The sequence below is a fragment of the Dasypus novemcinctus genome, chromosome 6 (assembly GCF_030445035.2).
Source record: "Dasypus novemcinctus isolate mDasNov1 chromosome 6, mDasNov1.1.hap2, whole genome shotgun sequence".
NCBI classification, from domain to species: domain Eukaryota; kingdom Metazoa; phylum Chordata; class Mammalia; order Cingulata; family Dasypodidae; genus Dasypus; species Dasypus novemcinctus.
Window position 1 is genome coordinate 128,483,624 of NC_080678.1, and position 17,340 is coordinate 128,500,963.

Sequence of the window (17,340 nt, forward strand, 5' to 3'; positions counted from 1 at the left end):
GTGAACTATAACAAGTTTATTTAAAAACTTAATTAAGGGAAGCAGACTTGGCCCAATGGATAGGGCATCTGCCTACCACATGGGAGGTCCACGGTTCAAGCCCCGGGCCTCCTTGACCCGTGTGGAGCTGGCCCATGCGCAGTGCTGATGCGCGCAAGGAGTGCCCTGCCACACAGGGGTGTCCCCCACATAGGGGAGCCCCACGCACAAGGAGTTCACCCTGCAAGAAGAGCCGCCCAGTGCGAAAGACAGTGCAGCCTGCCCAAGAATGGCGCTGCACACATGGAGAGCTGACACAGCAAGAAGATGCAACAAAAAGAAACACAGATTCCCGGTGCCGCTGATAAGGATAGAAGTGGTCACAAAGAACACACAGCAAATGGACACAGAGCAGACAACTGGAGGGGGGGAAGGGAGAGAAATAAAAAACCTTAAAAAAACAAAACAAAACTTAATTGTTAAAACCTGATTTGTTCTGAGTCTCAATGTTCTGAGAAATGAGTATATTCAGTGAGTAACAATGATTGTACAGATGAGGGGCCATTAAGTTTAAAGAAGACCCTAAAAGCAAGGTGACATAAGCCATTGCTAGTTTAGTTGCTGTGCTATCGCCTTTAGACAGAACAGGCAGGCTTTTGCCACTGGGTGAAGAGAGCGGCTGTCATAAGCCCTGGCTTTCAATGAGTCCCATGGAATTGAGTCAGAACATCAGGGGCGTGTCCAGCTGTCCTGTAAGAGTAGATAGAATAATTAGGTAGGGCAGAGTAGAAGGCTCTTCTAGGAGCCAGGGAATTCTGTTCCTGGGAAGTACTAAGAGCTGTTACTATGACAGGAGTAAAGGATTGACCTTCTTGGATAAATCACATCCTAGTTAATGCATTTTACTTTGACAAAATTAGAACTTCTCTTTGGAAACTTTAAACCTTTCCTGAGCTAAAACAGGAAGTGGAGAGGTGGACTCAGTCTTAGAACCTGCCTTACCTTTAGCACACAACAAAAAGTTATGCACATATTAGGTAAAAGTAGAATCACAGGGAAATTCAAGATCTGTGAAGTCTTGGGACTTGGGAAAAGTAAGAGGGAGCTTCTGGGACATAGCAACAGACAACATATATTATAGATTTCCCTAGGAGAAGGCAAACAAATATTGGCTGTTTTGATCTAAAGGGATGCTAAAGAACCTAAATCTAAAATATTTAGTCCCTGGAGGCACCAATGACAAAATGTATTTAGCTTTGGGACTACAGGAAAGTGAAGAATGCCTGTTCTGTTTAGAGATAAAAGGTCCTGAATACCCAGACTCACCCATTGCATTGTTTGACGGAGAAGATAGCAGTCTTAAGCCTTACAAGGTTTACTGAGTTTTTTATTATGCTTTTGACTATTAGCATAATAATCTTACCTTCTCATCTTTGAGGGTATTATTGCAGATTCTGGATGGTCTTGTGAATCTTGAAGAGTTTAGTCCCAATTATTCTGCAATATCTGTGGAATTGTTGGCCACAAGAAGTCTGGCACCTCTCTGAGATCTTCAGTTTGGGTTTGATTTCAAGTGGTTACTTATTACCAGTATGAACAGAGGAGTCCTTGGGGATTTCAAGGAAGAAGCCATTAGGAGAGCATTTATCTGGCACTTCCATTTGTACAGTAAATGTTTCCCTATTAAGTTAGTATATGTGACAGCACAGAGGAGGGGAAAGCAATTTTTATGGGTCAAATATTTCCTGGACAGGTATGGGCTTGGACTTGTGGACTGTCTCCAGGTTATTGGAGATCTCCCACCTGAGTGGTTTGTTGACCCTGAGGGGGCAGTATGTAACAGAAGGTTTTAAGGTTGGTATTACAGTGTCTGTATCAGTAAAATTTGCAAGGTTGCCCTGTAATATTTTAAGTTTCTTTGAGTTTAAGGGAGGTTGTGCACTTACCCCTGTCAGTTCTTACCTAATGCAAATGACTGGCTTTTCCAGTGTTCTGTTTACAGCGTCCTTGAGTGTGTTCTAGTCAGTTAGGCTGCTGAAATCAGTGGTCAGCTTTAACAGTGAGACTGCATCTGCCACAAGCTTACAGTTTCAAAGCTGAGAAAAATGTCCAGTCCAGGTCCTCATCAGATGATGCTTCTTCCCCAAGACCAGCTGCTGGTGACCCTGGACTCCTCTGCCACAGGGCCAGACACATGGAGGCAACTACTGGTCTCTCCCTTCTTTTCCAGGTTTTGTTGCTTTCAGCATCATGCTTCTGTGGCTTTCTCTGTTCTTCTTAATTTCCATCCTTATAAAGGACTCTAGTAAAAAGATTAAGACCAACCCTGAATGAGGTGGGTCGCATCTTAATTTAAGATCCTACTCATCAAAAGGTCCTACCTACATTGAGTCCACACCCACAGGAATGGATAAACTTTAAGAATGTACTTTTTTGGGTCTGTACTGCTTTAAACCATCAGAGTGTATTGAGACTCCCTCCTCTAATGTTTAATTGACCTGGGTGAGGGCATCTGGAGTTGTTTTACCTGAAAACCATCATTTTATTCTGTCTTATTCTGATTTTGTTCTAAGGCTCTTTGAAAATGTTCAAGCATCAGTGTTCTGGCATTGAGGTTTGCCCCCCTATTGCTACCGTTAGGGTTTCTCACAAAACGTGGGGCGACAGGATTTCTATTTCAGGATCTCCTCCTGAATGTGATTACTGTCATTCCCAGTGAGTTTATCCTTTCCTCTCTTATAGGACTGGAGTCCAGTCAAAGCCCCCAGGAAAGCCTTTGATGATGGCCTTTGAAAGACCTTTTCTAACCCCTTCTGGTTTCCTGGGCAGTCAGTCCAGGGTTCTTAAATCAGCTTCAGGTTTTTCATACTCCGCTTTTTCCGCCCAGATTTTTGTATGTGAGCTTCCTACTAAAATATGAACTAATTGGTATAGATCTGGCTCTCCTTACGGGGCGCACTCCTTGCGCATGGGGCTCCCCTACGTGGCACGGCACTCCTTACGCGCATCAGCACTGCGCATGGTCCGGCTCCACATGGGTCAAGGAGGCCCGGGGCTTGAACCACGGACCTCCCATGTGGTAGTTGGACGCCCTAACCACTGGGCCAAGTCTGCCGCCAGTAGTGTCGTTCTTTACTGCTTTCCAATTACTGTTATTTTCTTTTGAAAATTTATCATTTCATGTCAGTACTAATTGTGTTCAGTTATAACAAGGTTTATGATTTTTTTTGCATGAACTTTTCTCCTTTCAAACCAAATTTCAGTTAAAAGCTTTCTTTGTAATGTGAAGTTTCTCCCTGCTATATTCATAGCCATTTGTTAGTTACAGATGGATATACTACTTGTGTTTTCTTAAAATTATAAGAGAAATAATGCCAGTTACTTTTACTGTCATCTTTTGTCTTTTAGCAGTGAGATATATCATTTTAAAGCCTACGGGGCACATGATTGATAGGTGCCTGAGGTAGGAATAGAAATGGAGCACTTTCCTGCATTGCCTTGGAACAGTCATTTCCCTTAGAATTTAAGCTCATTCTGTCTCTCTTAAAGTTTTAGGGTTTTGTGTGTGTGTGTGTTCAAGGCTAATGTTTATTTCCAGTGCTTACTTACTGTTGTGCCTATGGTTGAGTTTAGGTTTCCATAAAGATGCTTTAATTTGGAACCTATGTATAGGGCCAACAACCTTTAGCAAATGCAAACACAGCACATTAATTTCTCCATAGGCATTTTCCACAATATTTAGCCCATTTCCTGGCCTATTCGCTAGGTTTCTTTGCTTCTAGTTACTCTCTCTGCACTGTGTTGTCATCCTAAGAACCAAGCTCTTAGTATGACAAAATTTCCTGCTTTGGAAGTAAGTTCTTTCCTGTCTGAATTAAGGAAAAAGATGTTATCCCTTAGCTTTATAGCACTGTTTAAACTAAAGTAACATTTTAATGCCACATAGAAATAGTTGAGGGACTTAAGTAAATCCATGGGTATAGTACAAATATGAATTTATAAATGATTTTGCTAAAGGGACTAAGCTAAAAGCAGTTTTAAACTTTTAAAGATTAATTTTCTATGTCTTTTTCTTTTACAGTCTTATTTTCCACCCCTAATTTTTTGGCATTATGGTCAAAATGCCTTTTAAATTTAGCAGTCAGGTTTCCTTTAATTGAACTTTTAAAAAAATTTTGACATATTCACATAAGATGACAAGAAATTGTTTGAGATAATTTCAGATGTAAGGGTTCTTTAAAAAACTCTTTGTGGGGGGAGTCACTCAGTGATTGAGCACCTACCTCCCATATACAAGGTCTGGATTAAGTCCCAGGTACCTCCTTAAAAAAAACAACCCACGAACTATTTGTGGGTCTACCTAAAATGTATAGGTCTTTTTCTTCTTTGAAAATGTGTTCTCCGTATGAATATATATAAGCATTTCAGTGTTGTTATACATTAGAGAATATGCATGAAATTGAATTCAGTGTATATGAGAATGGAACACTGAAAATTTATCTTTGTGTGGGGGTTTGCGTTTACTAGTATATGGAAATGAATCCCTCTTCACCTTTCAAATAAAGATGTTTTGTGTTAAAGTGAAACATTGAAGGCATTTAAATGGATGATTTAAAAAAAAAATTCACTGGAGATTGCATTGCTTCTAAAGTTTTTTTCTCACAAGGAATTTGGAACATGCAGGACTTGAACTTTCTCAGGCAATAATTCTCAGACTAGAAGGACCTTTCCTGTTCCCTGGCTTGGGTTAGTGTTGTATTTTTAGCAGCAGTTCTAAGTCAGTAGCTATGTAGCCACTGAGGGAAGACGGAGTCACAGGGTACACTGGGCTGGCTTCCCACAGGGAGGGCTGGGAGCTGAGCAGGAAGGAAGGCCTGTTGTCAGAGCCTTGGGTGCAACTGTGTCCGAGCAGGCAGCTGGTAGCACAATGACTCCCTTGTGCGGAGCAGCTCTTAGTGAGTGCTCGGGCATGTGAGCAAGAAGTGTTTGGGTGAGTGAAGGAGAAGCTTGGGGTGTTTCAGAGAGATGCTTTTCGTGTTTGGGTGGTGTGTGGGTTTCAGGGAGGGCACTGTTCGTTGGAGCAGAGTACTCGCTTTGTTTTCAGTGGCATTTTAGACTTGAACAAGCTTTACCGCAGGCAGACTGAAGCATCTTACTTTCTAAAAATGTGAGCTTAATTAAAATATGCAATTTGTTTTTGTTGAAAAGTTAACTGTGTTTCTTGAAATCAGTGAAAATTAATTATGGTATTCATTTTTAAGAATTAGTTCTTGGCTATATAGATTCAAAATATTTTGCTTTTTCCCTTCATCTCTCTGAAATCAGAACTAACCAGTGATAGCGATGAAAATCACTTAAGGAAACTGACTATTTGTGATTAAAATATTTCATATTGATTTCAAGGATACTTTGCTTGTTTTAAAACAACAAGGCAGTTAATTGTTTACTTAAGCAACTGTGATATAAAAGTTATAATTTACTTCAGTTTGCCTAATATAAAGTTCAGTTTTCACCGAAAGAACAAGGTATTTTTCCCTAGAAATCTTGATTTTGTGATTAACGAACATAAATAGAGCATTACTTTTCTATTTTCGCAGCATTGAATGATGAAGCTGCATGTACTTAACTTTCACTCAGTGTGTGCATGTTGATGGCGTTTGCTTTTAAATCTGTCTAGTGGAGCATGACAGTATGAACCGCTTTGACCGATCAGACAGAAATGTCCGGCAGTCCCAGGAAGGATTTTGGAAGCGACCGTCCCAGCGGTGGAGTGGACAGGAGCACTACCACCTCAGCCACTCTGACCACTGTCATCACCATGGGAACAGTGACCTGAGCAGGTGGGTGCTGGTCTAGCTTGTACTCCATTTTCTACCCTCTGATGAATTTTGAATCAAAATTTCCCCCACAAAAACTTTCTTTCCTGGGTTTTAGTTGTACCAAAAAGATTTATTTATACATGGTACTAATTGGAGTAATATGTCTAATTCAGGGGTTCTTAACCTTTTTTGTTCCACAGAACCCTTTGCCAGTCAGGTGAAAACTATGGGCCCTTACTAAGTTCCCACTATATTGTGTATTATTTAATAAATATTTAACACCCACACCAACATGTCCCCACAAGAATAATGATATTTTGAATTTCAATTCAAGCTCATGGACCCCTTTGTGAAGAGCCCCTGTAATTCTTCCCTTTCTCTTTGGCCTAAATATGTTTTCATTAGCTTCATCAGAAATATAGTTATTTTACTTATATCTGATATATGGATTTTATCAGTTGTGATTTGATTTTCTAGTTTTCATTTGGGAAAAATTGAAATGTTGACTTTGTTAAAATTTGTAAGTTTTCTAAATAATGTATAAAATTAGTGCCCCATAATTTGTCTTATTTTGTTAATGTGGTAAGTTGAAATTTTATTTTACTTATTTATTTTTTTCATTTTTTATTTAAAGTTGAAATTTTAAAATTGATTTCTGAAGAACTATTAGAATCAGGAGATGTACTGTGCAATGCGAGCTGTCTTTTCTGTTTTGAAGTGAAGGATTGTCTTTAATTGGATCAGATCTCATGTGAAATGGCGCTCTGTGGTCATTCAAACTTGTCATCAAAACCTGGCCCAACACAAGTTAGCTTTGCAAGCTGAGATAGTTTATTTAATCCCTGTCTACCTCAGTCTCCCATTTATAAAATGGAGCTAAAATCCCATTCTCTCAGGGTTTGTGCACCAGGGGTAAAAGTCTTGTAGCCGTGCCTGCCTGAAGGAGGCACAGCGAAGAGTGGTTATTGTTGTTCATGTGTTTCCTTTTCACAGGGACTTGAGGTCATTTTGAAACACATTTACAATAGAAATAATAAAATTGGAATAAATAGGAATAATGGAAGGAAAATAAGATGTAAGATTGGCTTACAGAATGTATAACATAAGGTCTTGTTTAGTTCCTGAAGTAAGATAAAACATTTAGCTTTAAGATTTCTTGCAGCAAAAGCAGAGAACAAATCTTGATCCATTACAAGATTTAGATTGTACGTAAAATATAGGATATGTTTCTCCTGAGTTGACTTGCCATTATGAGGCAGAAGCCTGAGTGAAGTGCTTGCATGAATTCTCCTGAGGAGACTATGTTGCGATTTAGTGGGTAAGTCCTAGACAGCTTCCCAAAGGAGAAATAATGGTAAGTTCCCTATGCTTATTTTCATTCTCGTCATAAGCTGCAAGGACATCTATTGCAAGTCAGAAAAGGCAGTTTTGCAGTAGGTCAGGAAACAGCAAGGTCTGAGTGAAAATCCTGCCATTGGTACTATTTGATGCAGAGATGAAATTAGAAGACTGGGAAGAATGCATAGGGTCAGTACCCTTCAGCATTGTTTTGTCTGTTCCATGATCACACCTGGGCTTTTGATAAAGAAATGGGCATCATAGAGTTTAAGTGGGCATTATCAGATAAGAACTTGATGTGAAGATGGTCTTTATTACTAATCAGAACAGGTTCATGATTGTTGATGGTCAGTTTAAAAAAAAATAAATTTCAGGCCCACTTATGAAATTTATGAAGCCTAACTAAAACATGAACTGTTGCTTAAGATTTATTCATCCATCCATTTAACAGATATATTCACTGGGAGATGGTGTGAGAGGGGAAAGCTGCAGGTTGGTAATGGCTTCTTGGAGCCTTGTGTTGAAAATGTTAATTCTGCAGTGGGTGAGTTTAGCAAGAAAAATCTGCAGTTGAAAGTAAGGTATAAGATTTTTGGGCTTCTTTCATTGCACACAAAGGTGAGTAGTATATGCTTCCTGCTGCAGGGTCTACAGAAGACAGACTGTAGCTGTCTAGCTACAGTGTAATCTTAGTGCAGTGCTGATAGGTGCCTCAATAAAGTGATAGATGAAGGATTCCAGGCGCATGGAACAACTGAATTTTGTCTAGGGATAGTGTAGTATAATGAAAACCATTATTGAACTGTTTCTAAAAGTATGACTATAGAGATTTCAGATGAGTGGTTTCTTTAGGAGAAGGTTGAGTGTTCTAGGTGGAAAAAAGAACATGTGTGCAAAAGCAAATGTGTGAGAGGATCTGGCATTTTCAGAGAAGGACTAAGTTTACCGTAGTTGGTCACTGAGTCATTTGTGGGAATGAGATGCGACTCTAGATAACAGAACCATGCATTTATCTATGCATTTTAAGATGAAGGGTAGCAGATTATTTCAGCTTTCTGTTAGACTATTAACCAGAGTATCAAAAATGAAATGAGTTACCCGGAGGTCGTCATCTCTATCCCTGGAATGAGGCTGGTTAGTTATCTGTCTAAAAAATCAAGTGCATTTTCTAAACTGTGTTCCTTGGATGGCAATAGGTGTAGAAAAGGGAGCTTCTCAAATGACTGTAAGAATGAACAAGTTAAACAAAACTGAATTTTTAAATAGGACTACAAATGCCATTAATATAATACATTAAAATTATAAATTAAAATCTATACTATTTTAAGTTGCATATAATAACATGAAATATGAATGAATTAATCCAATTCAAAGTAGAGATTGTCATACTGGATAACAAATTATCCAATTACATGTTGTCTATAGGAGACATACTTTAGATTCAAAGACACAAATAGATTGAAATTCAAAGAATAGAAAAAGATAAATCATGCTAACATTAATCCCCCAGAAAAACTGTGGTGACTGTTCTAAGGTGTAGTATAAACAGTATAAACTTTAAAGCAAAATATGTCTTTAGAGATAGAGGGATATTTTATGCTGATAAAAGATCAATCCATCAGAAAGATATGAGCAATTATAAATATATAAGCACAAGAGTACCAAATAACATGGAGTAAAAACTGACTGCAATGAAGGGAGAAAAAGCCAGTTCAACAATTATGATTGGGTACTGCAGTACCTGTTTTCCATAATGAGCTCCATGGAGGTGTTTGAGATGCAATCTCTAAAATATGCAAGCTTTATTTTGTAGTCAGTGGGGAACATGGAGAAAGATACTGTGGCCAAAGATACTACATATTTTCAGTAGCTAGTTACTGTCAGCCAAGATTAAAACCTATGTCCTAGGCCAGAGCTGGTTCTTGCACTGTGCTGTGGCTTTTCTAGGTAGATGTCTGCTCTTTGGCCATATTTTCAGTTAGTGACCAAGATTTGTTGACATCCTTTGAGACGTTTTTAGGTTCCTTGCATTTGGTTCACTTTATGTCTACCCAGACAAAGCACTTGTTCTATACCTGATTCTTATGCAGTAGATTCCAGACCAGCCTCCTTCAATATCTTCCTTCTCTAATTCGTCTTTTACTTACTTGGCAAAATAAGAAACAAATTTTAATTCAGTTACTATCTAGGGCTATTTTTAATATGATTGGTTCCAGATGATAATTATGAAGCACTGCTTTTGTCATATTACAGCACAAGAATTTTAGAACATCCAAAATTAAAGCTTTTAAAAAATTACTTAATTGTTAAAACCCAAGCTCTTTACCCTGCCATTCAATCCCCCCCCCCCCAAAACCTCTCAGATACAAAGCAGAAAATACACAGTCTGTCTCCTCTTCACATTTATAATTTGGCACAGATTGCAAAAAAATGAAAATATACTGTGATGAGTATTCTAACAGGATGTGGTATAGGGCTCTGTAGGGATACCTGTGGAAGTACCAGATCTTCCTTTAGGGAACTAAGGAAGTCTTCCCTGATGAGAGGCCACTGAACACGAGATGAAGAGGATGTATGTGGCTCTTATGCAGAGTAGGGTGGACTGCCAGAGGATTTAGAAAGGTTGAGGACATGCGTTTGGAGAGGAGGGAGTGGTGGCATGCTTTGGGGATTTCAGGGGACTTTAGACTAAGAAACAAGTCCGAGGGAGCACGTAGGCTGACGGATGGATTTAAAGAATAAATTAGACTCAGATTGTCTGGTTTCATAAGCTGTTTTTAAGAGCATCACTGGAAGATGTGCTTCATACTTTGTGCCATTCTGTTTCTTTTTCTAGAACGTCTTGGGCTTTTCTTTTTAATCAAACCCAAACCTCATACTTTATATAGCTTATCTCAAGTCCTTTCCTACTTAGAAAAATTTCCCAAAGTATACCAACTTTGTTTTCTAAAAACATAGACATTATCATCTCTACTATTCATTTGTCAATTGATTCCATAATTTTATATTACTGTCTTATTAGCTTTATATAACTCTATATTTTTCATCACTCCTTGAATTGATTATACACCATTAATGAATGAGCATATTTATGACTGATCAGTATTTGAAATTTAATAATTTAATATTTCCAACCAATAAAAATAAAGCAGAATTATGTGTCACCAAATTAGGGTCTTGCCTAAGGAACAAAAGTTTTAAAAAATCTTAAAAATATGTTCCTTCAGCTAAAAAAAATGTCAAGCCTGAAATCAAATTTATGAATAGTTTCAAAAAAAAAATTTTTTTTAGAACCAAGCTCAAATTGGTACTTGAGAATTCAAAGATTTAATTAAGAATATTTGCTAAATGGTAGAAAATTTAGTAAAAACCATATGTTACAGAACTTGATCATAATTCTGTGCATAGTGAATTTTTACTGTAATCCTGATATGTTAAGATGGCTATTATATTGGAGAGAATACTTTCTCAATGTGTTAATATTAAATATTGAGATTTGGCATATATAGTAAGTTCTTGCTTTAATTTAAGAACAAGCTGGAATCATGCAATATGAATTTGGTAATTTTAAGTTGCTGTGCTATGATTTCTGATTAAAAAGTTGGGCTTTTCATTCGTGTGAAACACATTATCCCTAATATTTTTCTCTTAGTATGCTTTTTTGGGTGAAACTGAAAGGAATTGTAAAAAAAAATTTAGAATAGATTTTTAAATGCAATTTAAGTTTAGGAAATACATAGTATATGTAATCTTTTATAAAACTTTGTTTAATCTTTTATTGGAAAAGATAATTTGTCAACTCTGTAAAAACAATAGGAGAAGTAACAGTACATCTTCATAACTACCTTCTGGAGTGTGCAAGAAATGGGAGTCCAGGGATTTGCCCAAGCTGGGGATTACAATGGGTAGTATCATTACAGGGCCAAAATGTTATGGGGCCTGCTCAAAAGTTAAGTGCAGGCCATCCATGGAGAAAAGGAAGAATAAGCATAACTTTGGACATATACAGCCTTTCCAAGAGTATTGTATTTCTATTCTAGTTCCTAAAGAAGGTTTATTCAGCCAAAGTGCAAAATACATAAAAAAGGGGTGGAGATGTATAAGACAGTTTTATTAATGACAAACGTAGAGCCAGTATGGGCCTAGTGGAAATGTGTTCAGTGATTGAGGTGAGTACAAGTCAAAGGCTTTGTGATCATGATAAATATTTTACAATAATCACTGCGACCATTTCTTTGCCTTTATTTCTTTCTCAATTTATATTGTATATTTTCCCCCCCACCTCCTTTCCCTGTTCTTCCAGAGGCTCTCCCTATAGAGAATCTCCTTTGGGTCATTTTGAAAGCTATGGAGGGACCCCATTTTTCCAGGCTCAGAAGATGTTTGTAGATGTACCAGAAAATACGGTGATACTGGATGAGATGACCCTGCGGCACATGGTCCAAGACTGCACGGCTGTCAAAACCCAGTTACTCAAGCTGAAGCGGCTGCTGCATCAGGTTGGTAGATAACGAGCATTTCCAGCTCCGGTGTTTTGAATTTCAAAATGGGTTGACTTTATTGTTTTTTTTTCCTTTAAAAAGGTTACCTGGTTTTTAAATGCCTATTTAGATTTTTTTGTGGAAATAATGCTTGTAAATAGTACACAATAGAAACTTTTATGAAAGAAAAAGCATGGGATTCTGCATCAGGTCTCAGGGTAGTCCTCAGTGTTCATGAACTAGTCCTCAGTATTCATGAGCTGTGTGATATTTGGTGAGCTGCTTTTGTTTCCTTGTTTTTATGGAACCTACATTGCAAGATAGTTACGAGAAGTAGAAATTGTAGTTGTAAATCATGCAGTCTGATACCTGAAACAGAGTAGGCACTTAGTAATCAGAAGCTAGTACTGTAATTTCTGCAAAGTGAATAATACGAAACTTTAGCAGTTTTTACTTGCATATGACAGTCATATCATTTACTGGTAAATTTACATTTACCAATCACATTATTTAATTTTTGATTGGGACCTTCAAGTTTAATATACCCCAGTCCTCTAATTTTTTTTTTATCTGAGAAAGTCTAGACTTAGTGGTGATATGACAAGGTGAACATATGATCGAACTTGGCTTTTATTTTCCATAGTACTTTTTTTTGCTTAAACATTACACACATACAGACAAGATCAAATGCAAAGCAGAAAACTAAAGAATAAAATGCTAATTTTGTATCTTAGTTACCTTTTGTTTGGTTTTGAATCTGTCTTTGTATTTTGTAGACTGGCCGCATTTAGTTTGAAACTATGGTTGGGAAAGAACAGTCTGCCTTCTTTCTGTTACCAAAATTATTTTCTGGTCACCTTTTCCAGGATTGTATGTGCTAGCATCTTAAGAGGAGGGACTAAATCTTAGAATTTGTAGTAATCTCAAACCCATTCTCCCAGTATTTGCTCAATAGATGCTTGTTAAGTGAAATATGGCTCCAGTGTTAGTAAGGACAATTAGCGTAAACACTGTTAAAGCCATGTAAACTGTTTCATATCACTCAGTTATATATTACGTGGACTGTCTTCCATTCTTGTGGATATTTGACTCCCTTTTGATAGGAGACTTTTTTGTGCGAAGCCTGGGAGCAAGCAAGTGGGATCCTTTTAGGATGTGGTACTCTTGAGCTCTACACCCCTACCCTAGAACTTAGTGTAACTGTAACTAGGAGATAGGCGCTGGTCTACAGATAGAATTTCTCTGCTGACTGGTCTGGGGAGAAAATTTTCTTATCTAGAGTGAAGGAAAAATGCTGATGGGGGTGGATAAATTAACGTATGCTAAGTACCTGCTCTGAGTAAGTCATTGTACTAACTATACCATGTACCCTGTTTTTGTCTGGGGTTAGGAGGGAATAGGTGAATCGATACCCAATAATTAGTGCTGTGAAATAGAAAAGCACTTCATGTAATGCTGACTCTCTTACTAGCTAATTCGTCAATATTACCTGAGGGGTTTTAGACAATATACACTGACCAAATTGACTTTACTCTTTGTTTTTCAGTGAAAACAGAATTATGAGAAGAAAATTTCAGAATCCTTTTAGGCCTTTTTAAAGTTTCCCAGAATGCTAATAGAAGTTAAAAGCTGAGTCAGTCCAAGATTTTATGTAGCCACCCCTTTTAATTTTTTTAAAGAATTTATTAAATTAAAAACAAAACAGTGTGATACATATACATGGTTTAAAAAAATTCACATTGTACCAAGAAGCTTAATGAAAAAAAAAAAAAAACCAAAGCATCTCTGTCCCCTCCCTGTTTCAGTCGACCTCTGAGCAGGTGACTGTCCAGAGTTTCTCTCGAGCTGTCATGCTGGGACTTCTGTGTTTTTGGATTGGAACCACAATTTCCTAGATGCCATATCTTCTTTTTTCTTAGTTTATGCATTTTAAGGAATAGATCCTTACCTTACTTACTAAAGAGTCGATTTAGGACTCTGTACTTGGGTCAGACTTGTCACCTAGCTATCTTCATTTTATGGTGATGGATGGATGGATGGATAAGTTGGATGGATTCTCAGCACTAAGTGGAGGTTTCTTCTTCTAAGGTTATTGCAGTTTCTTCAAAGAAGAAAGCTCTAATTGCATGCTTGGAGTAGAGGTAGAAGCCTGAAAGTCTGTCCTTTTTTATGCATATTTTCAATTAATTCCCACATTCTTAGCCCGAAGGAGTCTTACCCTTGTCTTCTTCACCTGGCATTTGAACCCAGTCTGGGGTTTTGGTTACCTTTTAAGTTGTATTTCCTTCTGTTTGCACTTCAGGCTGTGTCTTCCACTTGACTTGCTTAATCATTTATTAAAGATTTTGTTTGCTGCTGTCCCTTCTTCAGTTCTCTTTATCATTGTGGTTTATACCTTTTTTAATTTCTTCACTATCATTTTAGTGTAAGTTAAGAGAAGATAAAAATATGTGGTTAAATTTCCATTTCTAATAAAAATTCCTATCCGTTTTAAAAATCAATGGAGGAAAATATCTTTGAAATTAAGATTTCTTTAGTTTTGTGAGTGCTTCCTAATGAAACTTCAGTGTTTCGAAATTTGATTTAGTCCTTGCTTTTTAAAGATTTATTTATTTATTTATTTCCTCCCTTCCCTTCCTCTGCCCAGCTGTTTTTGCTGTCTTTGTTGTCTTCTCTTCTCATTTTCTCTCCTCTAGGATTCACCGGGATTTGATCCTGGAGACCTCTGATGGGGACAGAGGTTCCCTGTCAATTGTGCCACCTCAGTTCCTTGTTTCTGCTGTGCTTCACCTTGACTCTCCCCTTGTCCCTGTTTTGATGTGTCGTTATCTTGCTGCATGACTCACTTTCGTGGGGCACTGGCTCACCATGCGGGCCCTTGCATGGATACTTGTGTGGGCACTGGCTCACCACGCCGGCACTTGTGCGAGCACTGGCTTGCTGTGTGGGCACTCTTCTTTTTCACCAGGAGGTCCCAGGGATCAAACCGAGGTCCTCCCAAATGGTAGGTGGAAGCTCTATCACTTGAGCCACATCCGCTTCCCCAGTCCTTGCTTTTTGTTGTTGTTATTTGCCGCTAGTGAAGTGGAGTTTTGCAGTCATATACAAACATAAGTTAAACGAATGCCAGCAACAAGTATTTGCTTAAGGTTACTCATAAGAGATTACTATTTAGGGAATAGTTGCCCTTATTTCAGTAAAATATAAAACTTGCCTACATTTGACTAAATATAGCACAGCAATAGAATGCCTTATTCTCATAGGAGACAACAGAGGTTTACAGAGTTCCTGAGAACCTTATTTTACGTATAATATATAAAATTTCTGTTACCCTTTATGGCCCATAATTTGTATTCAATAATGTTTTTTAGCTTTATTTTAATCAAATAATGTCCAACAGTGAACACAGTTTTCAAAGTACCTTATCTGACTGTGTTACTGGCCTAGGTCTTGGTCCAGTGACCTTTCATTGCTGTCTTTGTTTTCTTAATCTCCAGGTTCTGATTAAGAGGCCCTGTTTTATATGGGCAAGTGAGAGACCACCTTCACATTTTCTTGACATCCCCTTAGTGTAAACTACTAGGTTAGAGGAATTGCCTACTTCCCAGGAAGATGTTTTTTTCTATAAAGAGTTGTTTTGGTTTTTTTTTAAGATTTATTTATTTCTCTCCCCTCCACCCTCCACCCTCACCCTGGTTGTCTGTTCTCTGTGTCTATTTGCTGCGTCTTCTTTGTGTGCTTCTGTTGTCAGTGGCACGAGAATCTGTGTTTCTTTTGGTTGCGTCATCTTGTTGTGTCAGCTCTCCGTGTGTATGGCGCCATTCTCGGGCAGGCTGCACTTTCTTTCACACTGGGCATCTCTCCTTAAGGGGCACATTCCTTGCGCGTGGGGCTCCCCTACGTGGGGGACACCCCTGCGTGGCAGGGCACTCCTTGCGCGCATCAGCCTGCGCATGGGCCAGCTCCACACGGGTCAAGGAGGCCTGGGGTTTGAACCGCGGACCTCCCATGTGGTAGACGGACGCCCTAACCACTGGGCCAAGTCTGCTGCCCTATAAACAGTTCCTTAAATGCATTTTGTGTTTTAGGTAGTAGGGTAAAGGATGATGATTAGATAATGCTATTCAAAATATCTGGTACACAAACTCTTTGTTATTGGTCCACTGAGAGATAAAGGAGCTTTTTCCAGAATGTAAGTCACACATTTCATCCTTAATTGACAGCTTCTTGCTACCAAAAAGAAAAAGCAAACTGAACTAATCAGGATATATTCTGTACAAGCTTCTTATTGTGTTGAAAACATGAAACAGGTTTGTGGACTGGAACTCATCTATGAAAGAAACGTTGCATAACTCTGATGTAAAATACTCTATCTGTAAAAACAAATCTAGTGGGTGAAACAGAAATGCAAACAAATAGCATGTGAGAGAGGACAAATTATTCTGGGAATGGAGATGAAGAAATTCAGTGTATGCCATTATAGAGAAGTGATACTGATTTTGGTTCTTTAAAAGTTGAAAAATTTGGGGGAGCTCCATAGAGTCAGTATGAGCAGAAATACAACTTCTTGAAAGTACAAGGTACATATCTCCCGTTGACTCAGTAAAAACTTAGGAATACATAAGATACTCAGAAAAGAGAAAACCAGAAAAATAAGTGCTCACTTTGTTATCCTTTGAGGTGACCATTAAAACAACTTATTTTAAAAATATCTATTAATGGGAAAGAATTAAGCATTTATTCTGCTTTTCCAATAGAACTTATATGTCAGTAACTAGAGACCCTTGATAAAGGATAGTACAACTTTTCTGAAGAAGGCCATCAGATAAATGTAGAAGGTATGATAGAGTTGAAAAACATCATTTTACAAACCCTAATGAAATTCTTGATTCATGACAGACTTTATGTTGTTATAACTATTAAGCAAATGGGTGATGGGGGTGTAGATAATTCTTATAGTGTCAAAGTGATACCATGTAAATTACTTTGTAGTTGTAAAGGAATGACATATAATTGTTCATTGGAGAGATTAGACTGTTGTAAGCTTAATTCAGTGATTAATTTTGCCATCACTAATGAGTGGGTTAGCCAGATAATGTGTATCTTCTGATGTAAAAAACATGGAATATACTGTATTATTTATAAAGTATTCTAGCCTAAAACATTTAATTTCAGTTCCTCAAATCATTACTTATAACTTCCTGTTTACAGGAAAAACAGGTGCTAGAAGAATAAGCTAAATGAATAACTCCAAGATGAAGGAACCAGACAGATTCAAAAGGTGGAATATTCTGTAGGAGAATTAGCCAGCTCTCTTTAGCTTGTCAATGTCCTTAAAAAGTTGGGGGGGGGGGGAGAGTTGACATTGTTACATTAAAAGAAATTTAAGTTTACAAGTAGTTGTAGTATGGCTGGACTGATCAGCTATAAGGAACAGGCAAAAAAGAAATTGACAGAAACTGTCCCAGAGGAATCCCAGACATTGGACTTGATAGACAAAGAACTTTAAATCAGTTGTTTCACACATACTCAAATAACTAAAGGAAAGCCAGGAAAATAGTGTATGAACAAATATAGACTATCAGTGAAAAGATAGAAATTATAAAAAGGAACCAAGTAGTAAATCTAGAGCTGATCATTTCTATAGCTGAAATGAAAAACTCACTAGACATGTTCAGCACAGCTGAGCAGACAGAGGAAAAGATCTATGAACTTGAATAAAG

The 17,340-nt window shown here is 37.8% G+C and overlaps 1 protein-coding gene across 2 annotated transcripts in view; it reads left to right on the plus strand.

The window, feature by feature from the left end:
- Window positions 1-17,340, plus strand: part of CCSER2 (coiled-coil serine rich protein 2) — a 165,198-nt gene that overhangs the window by 68,168 nt on the left and 79,690 nt on the right. For both annotated transcript variants that reach the window (XM_004484502.5, XM_004484500.5), the window contains exons 5-6: window positions 5,657-5,819; window positions 11,440-11,635. In XM_004484502.5, the coding sequence (XP_004484559.1) occupies window positions 5,657-5,819; window positions 11,440-11,635 (359 nt within the window). The remainder of the gene's footprint in view (window positions 1-5,656; window positions 5,820-11,439; window positions 11,636-17,340) is intronic.